Source organism: Podarcis vaucheri (genome assembly GCF_965113315.1).
Source record: "Podarcis vaucheri genome assembly, chromosome: 4".
Classification (NCBI taxonomy): Eukaryota; Metazoa; Chordata; class Lepidosauria; order Squamata; family Lacertidae; genus Podarcis; species Podarcis vaucheri.
Window position 1 is genome coordinate 11,211,924 of NC_138762.1, and position 18,560 is coordinate 11,230,483.

At 49.0% G+C, this 18,560-nt stretch overlaps 1 protein-coding gene across 2 annotated transcripts in view; it reads right to left on the reverse strand.

Annotated features, from left to right (window-relative positions):
• Positions 1-2,830: 2,830 nt before the first annotated feature.
• Positions 2,831-18,560, reverse strand: part of PAK1 (p21 (RAC1) activated kinase 1) — a 112,298-nt gene continuing 96,568 nt past the window's right edge. For both annotated transcript variants that reach the window (XM_082219362.1, XM_082219361.1), the window contains 7 exons: positions 16,161-16,209; positions 15,832-15,944; positions 9,046-9,163; positions 7,295-7,394; positions 5,939-6,135; positions 4,487-4,624; positions 2,831-3,632 (listed from right to left, as the gene is read on the reverse strand). In XM_082219362.1, the coding sequence (XP_082075488.1) occupies positions 3,546-3,632; positions 4,487-4,624; positions 5,939-6,135; positions 7,295-7,394; positions 9,046-9,163; positions 15,832-15,944; positions 16,161-16,209 (802 nt within the window). In that variant the 3' untranslated portion in view covers positions 2,831-3,545. The remainder of the gene's footprint in view (positions 3,633-4,486; positions 4,625-5,938; positions 6,136-7,294; positions 7,395-9,045; positions 9,164-15,831; positions 15,945-16,160; positions 16,210-18,560) is intronic.

Here is an 18,560-nt window from a genome sequence, read left to right on the forward strand (position 1 = left end):
TGTCATCGCTGATCGCATGCTATGGCGCACTCTCCCGCCCGGTGAAAATCCTGAGTTTTGACTTTCATTTGCCTCTCGGTGGCTTTTTTTATGCCAACAGGTGTATGCAGCTGTCCAGTTTTTTAAGTCACCAGTCATTTCAGTGATTGTTCTTTATTGCATTAAATGTTTCTGTGCTGCTCTATAATATCACCCCAACAATTTGCGAGAAAGAGGCAGGTAAATGCTTTTATGAATAAATAAAACAAATATCTGAAAGAGTGGAGGTGTCAGGAAGTGCGTAGATGTTCATTATATTAGTACCATTGATTTCATCATTGTTAAGGACCCTTCACAGCCTAGGACCCTCGTACCTACGGGACCACCTCTCCCGGTATGCCCCACAGAGGACCTTAAGGTCCATAAATAGCAACACCCTAGAGGTCCCGGAACCTAAGGAAGTCAGATTAACCTCAACCAGAGCCAGGGCCTTTTCAGCACTGGCCCCAGCCTGGTGGAACGGTCTGTCTCATGAGACCAGGGCCCTGCGGGATCTGATTTCTTTCCGCAGGGCCTGCAAGACAGAGTTGTTCCGCCTGGCCTTTGGCTTGCAATCACATTGATCCCCTCCCCCTTTCCTTTCTCCTTCTGTGTTGGAACTCCTATTTGGGGACTTCCCTGGCTTTTTCTCTGGCCCACCTAGGACCATTCTGGATAGTTGGCCTTGGTGAAGACTTGGATGTTTTCATCCCCAAAAAAGTTTTTGATTTGAGTTCCTACCGAAATGAGGCTGTATTTTAATCTTGTTTTTAAGTTGTAATTCAATCGTTTTTATACCTGGTGTTAGCCACCCTGAACCCGGTCTTGGCTGGGGAGGGCAGGGTATAAATAAATAATTTTTTAAAATTATTATTATTACTACTACTACTACTACTACCTGCTGGATCAGGCCAATGGCCCATTCAGTCCAGCATCCTGTTCTCACAAGTGGCTGACCAGATGCCTCTGGAAATGCAGCAAGCAGGATTCGAACGCAAGTCCAACTCCCCCTTCCTGTGGTTTCCAGCAACTGGCATTCAGAAGCATTCCTGCCTCCAGCTGTGGAGGCAGTTGTGCTTCTGAATACCATTATTATTGCCCAAAGGCAGCCCGATAACATTCTTCCAAAGGGTAACTGAGTCTATCTCAAAGTAACTTTCTAGCTTTCACCCTCCATCATGTGGCATTTCTGTGACAGATTTGTCATCCCTCCCGCCACAACATCTGCAGGTGAGGAGACAGCTTCCTGGCATCAAAGCCAGTGAGCCATTTCTATATCATTTTGCGGATTTTATAGGGTTGTGTCAAGATCGGTCTTGGGCCCAAGTTTTATGTTTTAGGGATGCGGGTGGTGCTGTGGTCTAAACCACTGAGGCTCTTGGGCTTGCCGATCGGAAGGTCGGCGGTTCGAATCCCTGCGAAGGAATAAGCTCCCGTTGCTCTGTCCCAGCTCCTGCCAACTTAGCAATTTGAAAGCACACCAGTGCAAGTAGATAAATAGGTACCGCTGAGGTGGGAAGGTAAATGGCGTTTCCGTGCGCTCTGGCTTCCATCACAGTGACCCATTGCGCCAGAAGTGGTTTAGTCATGCTGGCCACATGACCCGGAAAGCTGTCTGTGGACACACGCCGGCTCCCTCGGCCTGAAAGCGAGATGAGCGCCGCAACCCCATAGTCACCTTCGACTGGACTTAACCCTTCAGGGGTCCTTTACCTTTATGTGCTTATATACTGAACCGGCAAGTGGTTTTAATATGGGATTTTACTGCATTTTCGCTCATTTCTTAGCTGTCTCAGGTGCAGCCACTGTCAGATAACATAGCATATAAATTATAGCCAGCATATTATGAATAAGATTATTATGGCTTTGCTAGAGAGGCATTTGCAGAAATAAGAGAGACGGGAGTTGTATCTGCATCATCATGCAAATTGCATTTCCTGACTTATCCAGACTTATTTTTCACCCTGCTCTTTCTAGGCACAGGTTTTTCCTTAAAAGCTCCGTATCACTGTGTGGTTTTTTGCCCAATATAAACCTGCTCTTTGGTGCTCAATCGGAGCAAACATCAATTCAGTTTTTCCATGGATTGCTATTTGCTTGATTCAGCTTTAAAGAGCAAGTTTTTGCAGAGCAAGAAAAAGGGCACTCAGGCATGGAGTTTTAAAGCACAGACAGTGCTTTGACCAGAGGAATGTTAAGTGTGGATAAACCCCTTACACACAAGCAGGGGATGTGAACTGCTTCAGGTATTTCATACCTTCCAACATGTCAGCCCAGGTTGCAGGTTCGATCCCCATATGGGACAGCCTTTATGTCTTCTTTAAAGTACAGAGTGGCACCAACATCAGTGCAATGTCTCTGTCCTTCCTTGCAGGGGGTTAGACTAGATGACCCCTGGGTCCCTTCCAACTCTACAATTCTATTATTCTCCCCGTTCCTCCAAGGATCCGTCACATGCACCATATCCAGACTGTCCTGCAAGACCGAGCACCCCATCTTGCCCATCTTGGCTAGGAGATGTCTAGTATTATAGTAGTATATAAACAGACAAATACAGTCTCTCTCTCTCTCTCTCTCTGTGTGTGTGTGTGTGTGTGTCTGTGTGTGTGTGTGTCTCCCCAAATGTCTCTTGCACTCGCAGTTTAGCCTCTGGTACTTTGGTCTCTCTGAATTGCTGCACTTTCAATTGTTCTTTGATATCAGACATGGCCTTTTGGCCAACAGAGCCCTCTGCGTATACAAAGCGCCTTCACCTTTCTGACAAATTCACAACGCAATTAAAAGCACAGATTTAGACAGATGATGCCGGTCAGAAGGGTGGAAACAAGGACGAGAATTTAATCAGAGGGCAATTAAGTTTCACACACACACAAAAACCCCACCACCATCCAGCCCCCATACACACAGCATGATGAACATTCATTAATTGCCATCTTCTAACAGATACAGGATGCTCATTTCTGGTTCAGTGGAAGAAATTCCATTTCCCTTGAGATTATTGTTTAAAAAAGAAAAACACTCCCTGTGCTCATTTTCACGTAATCCAAACTATGCCCGTCTCTCAGTAGTCTTAAGAACAGGGGGCTTTTCGCAGAGGTAAAAGAAAACACAGGCAGTTAGAAATGCAATTCCTCCAATTGTCCTAAAGGTTGCATGGAATCATGTTTTCCTCTCTTCTTAAATTCAACAACACACTAAAAGATATGAAAACATACTGGCTTGGCAACTTATTTTGTTCGAGATCAGACAGCCCCTTAATGGCCCTTTCAAACATACAAATTCCACCCCACACATCCATTCCACGTGGGAGGTCGCAGTTTTGAGGGCGACACCTGCCTCCGCCCCCAGGTGTCTGCTTTTGAGTTTGGGGTGCACGTTGATGCCGCGGTCCCGATCTCGCAGGATGAAAAGCTTCGGGGCGTGGCCATAAAAGTCGGGGGAGAGCCGGGCTCTTTGAAACAGGCGTTTTCGGGAAAAGTTAAAAGCCAAGAGGGTTTGGCACGGCGACGGCGGCCCCACGGAGCGCGTCAGTGGTTGTTCTTCGCTGCCTCCTTCGCCGCGATGATCAGAGGAGTGAGGCTGGAGAGGGGCTTGGCGATTTTGAGAAACTGGTGCTGGGGAAAAAAGGAGACAGGTTTCGGCAAAGGAAGAATGGCCAGCTCAAGCGATAAACCAATGGCAGTAAATTTAAAGATGGGTTGGCACATGGGAAGCTGCCTGAGAGCTGGGTGAGAGCTTTGATCCAATGAGCTCAGTGTTGTGGGGATGTTAAAGAGAGTAAAAGGTAAAGGGACCCCTGATCATTAGGTCCAGTCCTGACCGACTCTGGGGTTATGGCACTCATCTTGCTTTATTGGCCGAGGGAGCCGGCATACAGCTTCCAGGTCATGTGGCCAGCATGACTAAGCCGCTTCTGGCGAACCAGAGCAGCGCACGGAAATGCCGTTTACCTTCCTGCTGCAGTGGTGCCTATTTATCTACTTGCACTTTGACGTGCTTTTGAACTGCTAGGTTGGCAGGAGCTGGGACTGAGCAACGGGAGCTCACCCCGTAGCGGGGGTTCGAACCTCTGACCTTCTGATCAGCAAGCCCTAGGCTCTTTGGTTTAAAGGCTCTGTCCCTTTAGAAGTGGTACGATCCTGCCTTTAAATGCCTGAAGGAAATCAGCCCTGAGTGCTCACTGGAAGGACAGATCGTGAAGCTGTGGCTCCAAGACTTTGGCCACCTCATGAGAAGAGAAGACTCCCTGGAAAAGACCCTGATGTTGGGAAAGATGGAGGGCACAAGGAGAAGGGATGACAGAGGACGAGATGGTGGGACAGTGTTCTCGAAGCTACCAGCATGAGTTTGACCAAACTGCGGGAGGCAGTGGAAGACAGGAGTGCCTGGCGTGCTCTGGTCCAGGGGGTCACGAGGAGTCGGACACGACTAAACAACAAGAAATCTTTCTCCAAATTGATGCGTTTACCTGGAGGAGCTCTTTCGCAGACCCTCTCTTCTCCACATCCATCTCGAGGCAGCGATTAAGGAAGTCTCTAAAGATGGGCGAAAGCTTCTCTGGGTTCTGCAGCTCGGGGGTCCCGTTGGTAGCAATAAGATATAAAGCCTAAAAGAGAGGACAGAGGCGAGTGGGAAGAGAAGAAGAATAAAAAAGAGCTCAGCTCAGAGATTTTATGCCATAATGGTTACAGCAGGGGTCAGCAAGCTTTTTCAGCTGTGGGCCGGTCCACCGTCCCTCAGACCTTGTGGGGGGCCGGACTATATTTTGGGGGGGGGGGGAATGAACGAATTCCTATGCCCCACAAATAACCCAGAGATGCATTTTAAATAAAAGCACATATTCTACTCATGTAAGAGCACGCCGATTCCCGGACCGTCCGTGGGCCGGATTGAGAAGGCGATTGGGCCACATCTGGCCCATGGGCCTTAGATTGCCTACCCCTGGGTTACAGTGAACCCTGGGAGTCCAGGGTTCGAATCCCCACTAGGCCATAAAACTCACAGCATGGCCTTGGGCCATTCACCATCTCTTAAGCCTAATCAGCCTCACAGATTTGTTGTGAGGATGAAATGGGGAGGAGAACCATGTTTAGCACCTTGAGCTCCGCGGAAGAATAAGGTGAGATATAAATGTAATAAATAAATACCGGAGGTACAAATGCATTGTGGATTTGATTTAAATCAAATCGATTTAAACCCACGATTTAAATCACCAGTCAGTAAGACTTGATTTATATCATATTTTCACAGAAAGGCTTATTCTTGCTGCTATCATCTTAATATTTACAACCAGATGAAGGTTTCATTTTCGGAATAATAAGTTTTCAGGGTAGTTTTTACAGTTATATCGAAAATTACTGATTTGGTTATCCTATTTGAAATACATAGACAGATAATTATGAAGTTATTGTGAGGTTTAATAAGTAAATTGTTCATATTTGGACAACTTTTCTGCTGTTCTTGATTGGAAGGAGAAAAATAATCATTTTCTTAATAACAATTTATTTAACTAAAATAATAACATTATAGCATATGTATCCATCTATGTTAACTGATGTGGTTAAATAAATTAAAAAAAAAACCCTGAGTTTTAGCACACATGAAAAACTTAAAACAAATCCTTATTTCCTGATGAATAGCCTTTGGACTATAATGTAACTTAAACAGAAAACTATCGTGAGAAGAAAAAATTCCTCCGAAAGCATTTTATTTGAAAAATCCAATTTAAATAATAAAAAAATCCAATTAATTTTTTTTTAAAGGCATATTTTTAATCATTGATTTTTATCCACCCTGGATAAATGAGAAACATTTATAATCCCCAGTGGGACAGCTGGCCTAACTAAACGAACTGCCAGAGAGTCTGGGAAACCTTTTCTGGAGGAAAAGCGACGCTGAAAGTCAGAACGAAAAGGCTCACCCTCAGTGGATTTTCGTTGAGGTACGGAGGTTCCCCCTCTATCATTTCGATGGCCATTATCCCCAGAGACCAGATGTCCACTTTGGGTCCATAGGCTTTCCTCGTCACCACCTCCGGCGCCATCCAATATGGCGTCCCCACCATGGTGCTGCGCTTGCTTTGCTCGGGAGTGATCTGAGCACAGAAGCCGAAATCGGCTGACGGGGAAGGAGAGAAGAGAAGAGGAAAATCAGAAAAAGAAGTAGAAGAAACAGTTTTCCTTTGTTTTGGAGGAGTCCCGGGCAGAATTTAGTTTTCGCGTCCAAGTTTTAGACTGCAAGGTCTTATCTTCTTTAAGATTTACGCTCTACCGGCTGAGCCATCCCAGGGGAGGTAGGAAAACAGAACAGGGCTACAGCTTCTTCCCTTCTGGAACATCTTCATCATCATCATCATCATCATCATTTATTATTTATACCCCACCCATCTGGCTGGGTTTCCCCAGCCACTCTGGGCGGCTCCAGACAGAATATTAAAAAGACGGTAAAACATCAAACGTTAAAAACTTCCCTAAACAGGGCTGCCTTCAGATGTCTTCTAAACGTCAGATAGTTGTTTAGTTCCTTGACATCTGATGGGAGGGTGTTCCACAGGGTGGGTGCCACTACCGAGAAGGCCCTCTGCCTGGTTCCCTGTAACCTCACTTCTCGCAATGAGGGAACCGCCAGAAGGCCCTCGGAGCTGGACCTCAGCGTCCGGGCAGAACAATGGGGGTGGAGACGCTCCTTCAGGTATTCTGGGCCGAGGCCGTTGAGGGCTTTGAAGGTCAGCACCAACACTTTGAATTGTGCTCAGAAGCATACTGGGAGCCAATGCAGATCTCTCAGGACCAGTGTTATGTGGTCTTGGCGGCCGCTTCCAGTCACCAGTCTAGCTGCTGCATTCTGGATTAATTGCAGTTTCTGGGTCACCTTCAAAGGTAGAGCGCGTTGCAGTAGTCCAAGAGGGAGATAACTAGAGCATGCACCACTCTGGTGAGACAGTCTGCAGGCAGGTAGGGTCTCATCCTGCGTACCAGGTAGAGCTGTTAGACAGCCGCCCCGGACACAGAATTGACCTGTGCCTCCATGGACAGCTGTGAGTCCAAAATGACTCCCAGGCTGCTCACCTGGTCCTTTAGGGGCACAGTTGCCCCATTCAGGACCAGGGAGTCCCCCACACCCGCCCGCCCCCTGTCGCCCCAAAACAGTACTTCTGTCTTGTCAGGATTCAACCTCAATCCGTTAGCCACCATCCATCCATCCTCCAAACAAAACAAAAGAGGGTGGCTTTGAAATTCCAGGTGTACAATTCTCCCCATCCATCCTGTCAACATACTTAGCTTGACAGAGCCATCCATTCCCAGCAAGATATTGTCACTCTTGATGTCCCGATGGATAACTTGGTTGGCATGGAGGAATTCCAATGCCTGGAGACACTGTGGAAGTAGGGAAAAAAACAGGCAGCAACAATGAGCCACAGTATTGCAAACAACAAAGGAGGTTTTGTGCGGGACAGTGTAATGTAGTGGTTAGAGCACTGGACTAGGACCTAGGAGGCCAGGGTTCGAATCTCCACTCAGCCACAAAGCTCACTGGGTGAGCTCGGACCAGTCACTCACTCTCTGCCTAGCCTACCTCACACGGTTGTTGTGCGGACAAAATGGGGGGTGGAGATCAACATATGCCAGCTTGAGCTCCTTGAGGAAAGGCAGTGCATAAATGAAATTAGGTAAGTATATGTGTGTCACTTCTCACAGAATGCTTTTGCGGAAAATTCATTCTGGCGCATATAATGACAGGAAGGACTGCCTCTCCCCATATAAACCATCCCCAACTCTGAGATCATCTTCTGAGGCCCTTCTTTCTGTGCCTCCTCCGTGAGAGGTCCGGAGGGTGGCAACACGAGAACGGGGCCTTCTCTGCAGTGGCTCCCCGGTTGTGGAATGCTTTCCCCAGGGAAGTTTGCCTGGTGCCTTCATTATACACCTTTAGGCAAAAAGGTTCCTCTTCAACCAGGCCTTGGGCTGATTAATATTCTACAGCATTTAAAATTTATTTTTGTTTTGTTTCATTTCAACTACAGTGGTGCCTCGCAAGACGAAAAGAATCCATTCTATGATTCTCTTCGTCTAGCGGTTTTTTCGTCTTGTGAAGCAAGCCCATTGACGGATTAGCGCTATTAGTGGCTTTTAGCGGCTTATCGGATCAGCTGATAAGCGGCTTAGCGGCTTAGAAAAAGGGGGAAGGAAAAAAACCCCGCAGGAACTCGCAAGACATTTTCGTCTTGCGAAGCAAGCCCATAGGAGATTCGTTTTGCGAAGCACCTCCAAAACGGAAAACTCTTTCGTCTAGCGAGTTTTCCGTCTTGCGAGGCATTCGTCTTGCGGGGCACCACTGTATTTATTTTGTGCTTCTATCCTGTATTTTTATCTTGTGAAGCGCCCCGAGATCTTCAAATGAAGGGCGGTATATAACTTTAATAAATAAACAAGTATACGACAACTCTCGTCATGGTCTTTGGCCGTGCTGACTGATGCTTCGGGGAGGACAAAGGTTCCTCCATCACAGACTGGCAGCAGCTGTGCTAGGACTGAGGCAAAGAAGGGTCTTTTCCATTAGCTGCTACTTGATCCTTTTTGACTAGCGGTGCCAGGATTTGAACACGACCCCCTAAACATCACCGCTCTATTTTTAGGCACCTGTTTAAACCGCAACATTTATCCAGCATTCATCCTGATCCGCTTGCAGGGTGTATAAATGTCTCCCTGTTAATCTTTCATTCATCCCAATGCTTTGAACTGCATTTCCCCGTGATTAGGAAAGGTTGTTTCTTTTTTGAAAAAAAGTGGATTTGTTGTGCTGGGGCGACAGAGCACTTTGACTTACTTCAGTTGCGCACGCCTAGAGTTGCTGGAATGAGCTTGCACCCCTCCCGAAATATACTGACAGTCTGGAGGCACTCCAGGAAATTCAAATAATTCCATCTCTCTCACACACACATAGGAACCCCAAGGGGCGCATCCCATTTGCCAGCAAAGCCCTGGACTTCCATTTGGAATGAAAGATATACATAGTTTAAGTCCTTACCTCCCGGCACACGGCGGCAATCTGCCCTTCATCCATGCAGGTCTCTGTCACCACATCTGTCAAGGAACCGCCTGCCAAATACTCCATGACTACCCACAATTCATCCCCCACGAGGTAACTGCGGGAAGCCAGACAAATAACAGACGGTCATTGTGTCCCTTTCACCATACTCACACACACACACGCAACTGCATTGCCAAACCAAGAGAGCAGAGCTATTTTGACAGCAGAGCCAGATGGTAGCGCAAAATGGACAGTGGAAAATAACAGGCTTGCGGATCGGATATGGATCGGGCTGGGGGAGGACCCGGGTTCAAATTCCTGCTCCGTGTTTCAGCTCCCTGAGTGGCCAGGGAGGAGGCAGTCTCTCGCTCGGCCTAACCCACCTTGCAAGGTTGTTGTGAGGGCAAAACAGGCAGAAACCTTGTGGCTATCTTCTAAAGCGTGAAATGACATACAGTGGTACCTCGAGTTAAGTACTTAATTCGTTCCGGAGGTCCGTTCTTAACCTGAAACTGTTCTTAACCTGAAGCACCACTTTAGCTAATGGGGTCTCCTGCTGCCGCCGTGCCGCCGGAGCACAATTTCGGTTCTCATCCTGAAGCAAAGTTCTTAACCCGAGGTACTATTTCTGGGTTAGCGGAGTCTGTAACTTGAAGTTTCTGTAACCTGAAGCGTATGTAACCCGAGGTACCACTGTATTGTCTTTTCCCCAGCTTGAAAACTGTCCCTAATGAGTCAAGAAAGGAGCCAGGGAATGTGCAATTGCTAGCCCTGGGAAATTTGTGATGAGGATACATTTGAGTATTTCGCTAGCAGAAAAGGGGGAAAACACCAGCAGAGAGAACTCTGGTGGGGTGTTCCCACATTCTGAGACCCTGAAGAGATGGCACCCCAGTCCCCAGTTTCCATAGGATTCCTTTGGGCATGTGAACAAATCATCCTCAAATTTATGACCCAGCGAGTTCCAGGGCAGGTTACAACAATTTAAAATTGAAAACAAATTATAATTATGGGAATAAGGTGGGCCACACATCTCAGGAGTCAAATGACGGGGGGAAGAGGGGTCTGCATCAAACATTGCCAGCCTGCTAGCTTTCATATGCTTTGGACGACAATTCCCAGCGTGGCCAAAATATCCGAAGAGCACCAGCTTGGTGATGGAACATAAGCAGATTAGTTGCTGGCATCCTTCTGCAATGGAGTGCACTTCCGGGGGTGAAGTCAAACTGCTGCATTAGCAGGACTGAATTGATCCCCTACTCCCCGAGGCACAAGCCTGGGCTGCCCAGACAACAAGACCCTTCTCAGCCTCACTGACGTGACCCAAAGGAAAGCAGAGCAACACGTTTGGCAACAGCTCAGCTGCAAGAGTTGCCAGAAGGAGGCGTACATGGTTTACTCCGTGGCCTTTTCTTCTCCTGACGATGTCCCTCAAGGCAGCAGAGGTTTAGGATCAGAGCTTTCCTTCTCCTAGATGGGCTCCCTTTCCAAGTCGATGAGCCCTGTCTGCTCCTAATAATAAGCAGCTACCTTTTAAGGCAGGGACGCAGGTGGCGCTGTGGGTTAAACCACAGAGCCTAGGGCTTGCCGGTCAGAAGGTTGGCGGTTCGAATCCCCGCAACGGGGTGAGCTCCCATTGCTCGGTCCCTGCTCCTGCCAACCTAGCAGTTCAAAAGCACGTCAAAGTGCAAGTAGATAAATAGGTACCACTCCGGCGGGAAGGTAAACGGCGTTTCCGTGCGCTGCTCTGGTTCACCGGAAGAGGCTTAGTCATGCTGGCCACATGACCCAGAAGCTGTATGCCGGCTCCCTCGGCCAATAAAGCGAGATGAGTGCCGCAACCCCAGAGTCGGCCACAACTGGACCTAATGGTCAGGGGTCCCTTCACCTTTTAAGGCCATTGTTCTGTCTTCATCCAATTTGTCTACACTGCCTTTTAGGAGTCCTCTGGGATTTTAGACAGGGGATGATTCCATCCCTACCTGGTAATGTCAGGAATTGAACCTATGGGGGAAACAGATGCTCTACCACTGAGATATACAGTCATACCTCGGGTTACAGACACTTCAGGTTGCACATTTTCGGGTTACGGACTCGCTGAAACCCGGGAGTACCGGAACAGGTTACTTCCAGGTTTTGGCACTCACGCATGCGCAGAAGCGCTAAATCGTGCTTTGCGCATGCACAGAAGCACCGAATCGCAACCTGCGCATGCGCAGATGCGACGCTGCAGAATGCGAACGTGCCTCCCGCACGGATCACATTCGCGACCCGAGCATCCACTGCATAGCTGTCAACCGTCCCTTATTTGGCGAGAAAGTCCCTTATCCCAGCCCCGTGTCCCGCTGCTGTCCCTTATTGAAGATCTCCCTTAAATTTCCCGGGTTTCAAAGGAAGCAGCTCCTCTCCCTCCCTCCCTGCCGGCCAGGGAGGAGGGAGGCTCCAATTGTGTTGCTTGGCTGCATTGTTCACCCAATAAGGAGTCTAAGAACGACTGGGGGGGTGGAGCTTGCATGCCTTGTGCCGATCAAATCGGCTGCATTGCCTGGGGACTCGCCTTTGCTCAGCGCTTCCCAGCGGAGAGGTGACGGTGTTTTTCCTTGCTGCATCCCCTTTGCCGGGTTGCTGCGCTGTGGGAACCACCACTTGAGGCTTCGTTTGGCTGCTGGCTGGGCTTTCTGCCTTTGGCTTGGAGGGGCTCAGAAGTCGAACATACCTGTGCTCTGAAAAGCCCTTATTTTGGCTGCTGGTCCCTTATTTTCGAGGCTGCTGGTCCCTTACTTTCAAACCTGTAAGTTGACAGCTCTGATCCACTGTAGCCCTTCCCCAACTTAAAGGACCCTTCTAGCAGCAGTGTGTGCTAGAGATGGCCATAAGTTCAGTGGTTGGGGCACTAGACTTGCATGCAGAAGGTGTCTGGTTCAAACTCCAGCATCTCCAGCTATGGCCAGGGGTCTTTCCTGTCTGAAATCCTGATGCTGCCAGCCTGTGTATGCAACACTGCGCTAGAAGGACCAGTAGTCTGACTCAGGATGAGCCCCTTTCCTATGTTTCGAGGTTACCGTATTTTTCGCTCCCTAAGACGCACCAGACCACAAGACGCTCCTAGTTTTTGGAGGAGGAAAAGAAGAAAAAAAATATTCTGAATCTCAGAAGCCAGAACAGCAAGAGGGATCGCTGCGCAGTGAAAGCAGCAACCCCTCTTGCTCTTCTGGCTTCTGGGATAGCTGCGCAGCCTGCATTCGCTCCATAAGACGCACACACATTTCCCCTTACTTTTTAGGAGGGAAAAGGTGAGTCTTATAGAGCAAAAAATAATTTCCCCACCCTTCGTTTCCACCCATGAATTTTCACTGGTGCCCCCATCTCTTAACGAAGATATCCTGGGGTTTCTGTCCTCCTCCCCACCGAAACAACTCATTCCTGTTTTTCAGAATAGGCTAAAACGGCTTTAAATGAATGAACAGGGACTGGGCTGCCAGAGAACTGTGACAGCTAAGGGCATCTGTGACGGCTGCTTCGGGGACGGCCGCAGCAGGGGACTTTTCCAGTCCGGAAAATCTCAGCACAAACATGTTTCTGGCAAAGGCAGCTCAGCTGGCCCCACTGCAACTTCTGCCCCGCTGGGAAAGGAGGAAGCGAAGCGCTCAGAGCAGCAGCGACTTCTCCTCCCCGGAGGAAAGAAAACGAGCCAAAAGCAGCAGGTCTAGGAGCTAGCAGGAAGATGATGCTCCCCCTTCTGACCTGAACTCACAGCATCCAATGTCTTAGGACCGTATGGTCACCAGCTTCTCAATAATTTTTTTATAAGAGGTCGCCAATTCCCCTTTCTAAAAAAAACAGATTATTGTCAACCTGACAACTGCCATCTGTTCCCGTGGGCTTCTTTCTTACTGTTACGACTTCCAACTGATTCTTTTCTTCCTCGGCTACTCTTCCACGTTTTTGCAAACGGGATCCTCTGCGGTATTAAAGTCCATAGTGCTTGAACGGGATTAAATAGGTTGCTGGGATAGCTCAGTTGGTAGAGCGTGTGACTCTTAATGACACACTTTGCGCAAAAGTTCCCTGCGCACAAGTTCCCCTGTGGTTAAACCACAGAGCCTAGGATTTGCCGATCAGAAGGTCGGCAGTTGGAATCTCCACGACGGGGTGAGCTCCCATCGCTCGGTCCCTGCTCCTGCCCACCTAGCAGTTCAAAAGCACGTCAAAGGGCAAGTAGATAAATAGGTACCGCTCTGGCAGGAAGGTAAATGGCATTTCCGTGCGCTGCTCTGGTTCACCAGAAGTGGCTTAGTCCTGCTGGCCACGTGACCCAGAAGCTGTACACCGGCTCCCTCGGCCAGTAAAGCGAGATGAGCGCTGCAACCCCAGAGTCAGCCACAACTGGACCTAATGGTTGGGGTCCCTTTACCTTTACTTTAAATATCATTTAAGTACTAGAAGGTGTTGAATTTTTGCACACAACTGCTAATGAATTTGTGTAAACCACATGCAGAGTTATTTAGTTTGTGGTTTGCTTCTCTATATTTCTGGGAAACTGCAGGTGAGCAGAGCGCTTTGCCACTCATGCACCTCATGGTTCGATGAGAACAGGATAGTGGACTAGTTCAGCTAAAGGCCTGATCCAACGGTCTCTTATGTTCTTAATCAAAGTCCACTAAAGTTGGAGGCTGCATCAAATTAAGAAGATCTTCCCGTCTCCTGAAGAGATTATCCTTTGTTATTGCACAAAGCTACTATCCTACCGTATTTTTCGCTCTATAAGATGCACCAGACCACAAGACGCACCCAGTTTTTGGAGGAGGAAAACAAGAAAAAAATTATTCTGAATCTCAGAAGCCAGAACAGCAAGAGGGATCGCTGCACAGTGAAAGCAGCAATCCCTCTTGCTCTTCTGGCTTCTGGGATAGCTGCGCAGCCTGCATTCGCTCCATAAGACGCACACACATTTCCCCTTACTTTTTAGGAGGGAAAAAGTGAGTTTTATAGAGCAAAAAATACAGTACTTAGGAGCTGGTGAAACTACTGGTGGGGGAAATAAGAAAAACATTTTGTGGGGAAACCACTGGTCTTCAGAAGCTGCTAAAAAATGCTCCTCTCAACTTTTGAAATGTGGTTTAATTTTAAAAGACAGTTTGGGCCAACTTGAGATGTGTACATTTCTCGCTCAAGAGAACGTGTGCATGCACACGAAAGCTCATACCAATAGCAAACTTAGTTGGTCTCTAAGGTGATACTGGAAGGAATTTTTTTATTTTGTTTCAACTACGGCAGACCAACACGGCTACCCGCTTGTAACTAGGGACACCATTGTTCTCCAAGTAAATCATCTCTCTCCCCCCCCTTTTTTAAGTGCATGTAACTTGCATGGTAGGGATGCGGGTGGCGCTGTGGGTTAAACCACAGAGCCTAGGAGTTGCCGATCAGAAGGTCAGCAGTTCAAATCCCCGTGTTGCTGGGTCCCTGCTCCTGCCCACCTAGCAGTTCGAAAGCACATCAAGTGCAAGTAGATAAATAGGTACCGCTCTGGCGGGAAGGTAAACGGCGTTTCCATGCGCTGCTCTGGTTCGCCAGAAGCTGGTTAGTCATGCTGACCACATGACCCGGAAGCTGTACACCGACTCCCTCAGCCAATAAAGTGAGATGAGCACCGCAACCCCAGCACCGCAACCCCAGAGTCAGGGGTCCCTTTACCTTTACCTTTAATATGCATAGTAAAAGCAGATATTCTCTGAGGCTCTTTATGTGGCCAAAACTGCATCATCCACACACTAGAAGGAGCCATCAACAGATATGATATACAAAAACGAAAATTAGGGGGGGGGGACTTAGATATGTGCAAAACATACAGATATGAACTTGAGGCCTTTTTGTGGTTGGGATTCAGTGTTGCAGAGGCAGGCAGACTTGAGGCTTGTGGAATTCGCTTTATTTATTTATTTTACTCGACACTCAAGAGTCACCAAATGGAAGTCAGGTGTCAAAGACAGGCACTTGGAATTAATGAATTACTAACCGGGGAATTCATTTCAAATGCCAAAACTGAACAGAGCTCGCTCCAAAGTTCCCTGCCATTTTTTCAATTTGCTGTTGTCATTTTGTGGTTGCCATTATTAAGCAATGGTGGGTCAGAAATCAGCACTGATCTATTTCAAACCACCCCAATATCTGCCAGTAGATCTCAATTTACCTTCTGCCCACCTCTAGTCAATACTACAGTGAGGCACGTCTAGTACAGTGGTACCTCGGGTTACAGGCGCTTCAGGTTACAGACTCCGCTAACCCAGAAATAGTACCTTGGGTTAAGAACTTTGCTTCAGGGTGAGAACAGAAATCGGGCTCCGGCGGCGCGGCAGCAGCAGGAGGCCCCATTAGCTAAAGTGGTGCTTCAGGTTAAGAACAGTTTCAGGTTAAGAACAGACCTCCGGAACAAATTAAGTAATTAATCCGAGGTACCACTGTATTCCAATCAGGTTTTGTCCCTAACCAAGCCTGAGAACAAGAGCCCTTCCTGCAGTTTCCAGGAACTGGCATTCAAAAGCAATACTGCCTCCAGCCTTGTGTGTAGAACATAGCAATCACAGCTAGTGGCCATCAATAGCCCTCTCCTCCTTGATTTTGTCCAATCCTCTTTTAAAGTCACCCAAGCTGCAGCCACCACTGCTTCCTGTGGCAGAGAGTTCCACAGTTTAACAATGCGCTTCGTAAATAAGTGCTTTCTTTCATCTGCCCTGAATCTTGTACACATGACCTTCCCTCTTGGGGAAAAAGTGTGAATACCTGTCCAGATAGTTGACAATGTTGGGGTTCTTGTTTTCCCTCATGACGAGAATTTCATTAATTATCAGCTCCTTCTTGGGCTGTTGCTGCAAGTTCATCTGCTTAATTGCAACCTGAAATGAGGGTGGGGAAGAGGGAAGAGGAATAATTACAATTAAGTCTCTAGTCGTCTGAAGCTGGATCTAATTTAAGTTTCCAACTCTTGTGCCCTTTGTCACAATTCCGAATTGGAGCGAATCAGGGAGCAGGGATCAAGAAGAGAGGCTCAAAATCAAAGCCAGAACATCTCTCATTTAGTGAAACAGCTCCAATATCCCCATAACACTTACCTCCTGTCCTGTAGCTACATCGATCGCCGTGTAAACTGTCCCTGAAGCTCTGAAAGGAAGGACAACCCCTTAAGGCATGCTTTTATTGTAAATGTTCAAAAAATAAATGTTCATAAATGCACAAGGTAAAGCACACTGTCAGGGGTTCAGGAGCAGAGGCGAGGGCAAGGGAGGAAACAGAGAGCGAGGGGGAGGAGGCAGAAGAAAGGATGAGTGACGACGACGACCCGAGATCTCCGAGTCTGTCCAGTGAATCAGAAGATTCACAAAGAGGAGCACCAGTGGCAAGGGCAAGGGGGGAGACTAGGGGGACACCCCAGGAAGAAAGAGCCAGAGGGGACTCAGAGGGGAGCAGTTGGAGATCGGGACCTACGTCACCGCCAGAGAGTAGGGAAGAGGAAGAGCGCCTGGGAACTAGCGCTGGCAGCTCACAACAGGAGGGAGGGCACGAGTCAGGAGTGGCCACACCTTCATCGGGGAGCGAAGTGACGGTTAGACGGAAAGTGGAAGGTTGGGCGCGCGCGCCAAGTTCAAATGCACAGGAAGGTGGCGCAGTAGGCAGCCCGGAAAGAGAGCCAGGTCCTAAAGCCCGGCGCAAGGAGACAGGGGAGTCAGGGGGGTCAGCGTCAGAAGAATCCCGGAAGGGAGAGACCCAGGGGGGCAGAGGGACCCAGAGGAGAACGGTCAGGCGGAAAAGGTGGAGCAGGGCTAGGATATTAAGTTGGTGCGCAAGGGGCGGAGACTCAGAAGGAGCTTCGCCGACCTAAGCATAAGGCGTAGGGTTGCACGCAGCAGCTCAAGAATGGAGACTGTAACTCAATAAAGACTTTTAATCAACAACCGCTGGCTAGCGTGATCCTCTGTGAGCTAGGATCTGGAAGTAACCCTGACAGTAAGCTCCTTCTCCTCAAATTGTGGACATCCACGACCTCGCGGAGAGGAGGGAAAGCGGGTGCCTACAAGAAAGCTCACGAACGGTAGACAATATGACGGCCGAACAGCAAATAACGGAACTCAGAGACGCGGTTTCACGACTGACTGCCGAGGCGGTGGCGTCCAGGAAGAGAGAGGAGGACGCAGCGGCCGCCTACAGGGATCTCCAGGTCAGGTTGGACGTGCTTACGAAGCAGGGGCAACAGACACCCAAATCAGAGGGGATTGGGTTGGGGAGACGCACAGGCAGTCTGGTCTCGCACTTCGATGGGAATTTGCAACAGTACCCCAATTTTAGAGCAGACGTAATGTGTGCACTACAACTACTGCACAAAGACTTTAGAGATGAACAAGAGAAAGTGGGGTTCATCATGTCCCATTTGCATGGAGACGCTAAAGCATGGCTGCGCAATTTGTGGAGGGATAAGGATCCTGCGCTCCAAAATGCGGACGCCTTTATTAAAGCGATGGATGGCTGTTTTTTATCAAGCATTGACGTGGATCTTGCCCGAAGGGAGGTGCACGGACTAAGACAAGGGAGGGCCAGCGTACGGCAATATCATGCCCGCTTTTTCGCTTTGGTCAGTGCCCTGGAATGGGACAGAGATTCGGCTCCCGTCAGAGACCTTTTTTGGGAGGGCTTGAACAGCTCGGTGAAAGATGAGATTGCGAGGGGGGAGAGACCCCGGACCACGCAGGAGATCGTTCAGAGGGCGCTGGCGGTGGGAGTGTGGCTGGAAGAACGTCCGTGGAGCAGGGACGAAGGGCGCAGCGGGCGCGAACCAGCCAGGGGCTCCTCCTTCCTTCCCAGAGAAGCAGCGCGTGCGCAATCCACGCCCCCAACAGGGGGAGGGGTGGAACCGATGGAGGTTGGGAGTGCAAGGGCTCAGTCAGCAGCCAGAGCCCTAGCACCGGCAGCAGTGAAAGCGAAGCCTCCTAGAGGGAACAGGAAGTGTTACATCTGCGAGGATCCAGGCCATTTGGCGAAAGAGTGTCCCCGGAGGCTCCACAAGCACACTGCAGCCTCAGCAATGGTGACTGCAGCAACGCAGCAAGGAGAACCACAGCAGGGAAACGACGATGTCTGGCTGGAAGAGGAGGCACTGGGGCCCAGCCAGACGTGTCAGTGAAGCAGTCCCCAGAGATTTTACCGCCCATGGACCCCCTCCCGCCCAAGCCAGTAGTGAGGCTCACCGCATCGCTCCAGCTACCCAATGGAATCACCATGGACGTGCCAATCACCGTCGACTCGGGAAGCAATGCAGACTTCATAGGGCAGGACTTTGTCGACCGGCACGCTATACAGTTGCTGCCTGCCGCGCTGCCACTGCAGGTTGTCACGGTGGATGGCAGGGAGCTGTTAGGGGGGCAAGTGGTGAAGCAGACGCCACCTATGGTGCTGCGGCTTGGAAATCACAAGGAGATTATCAGCTTCAACGTCACTCAACTCTCAGACACGCCTATCGT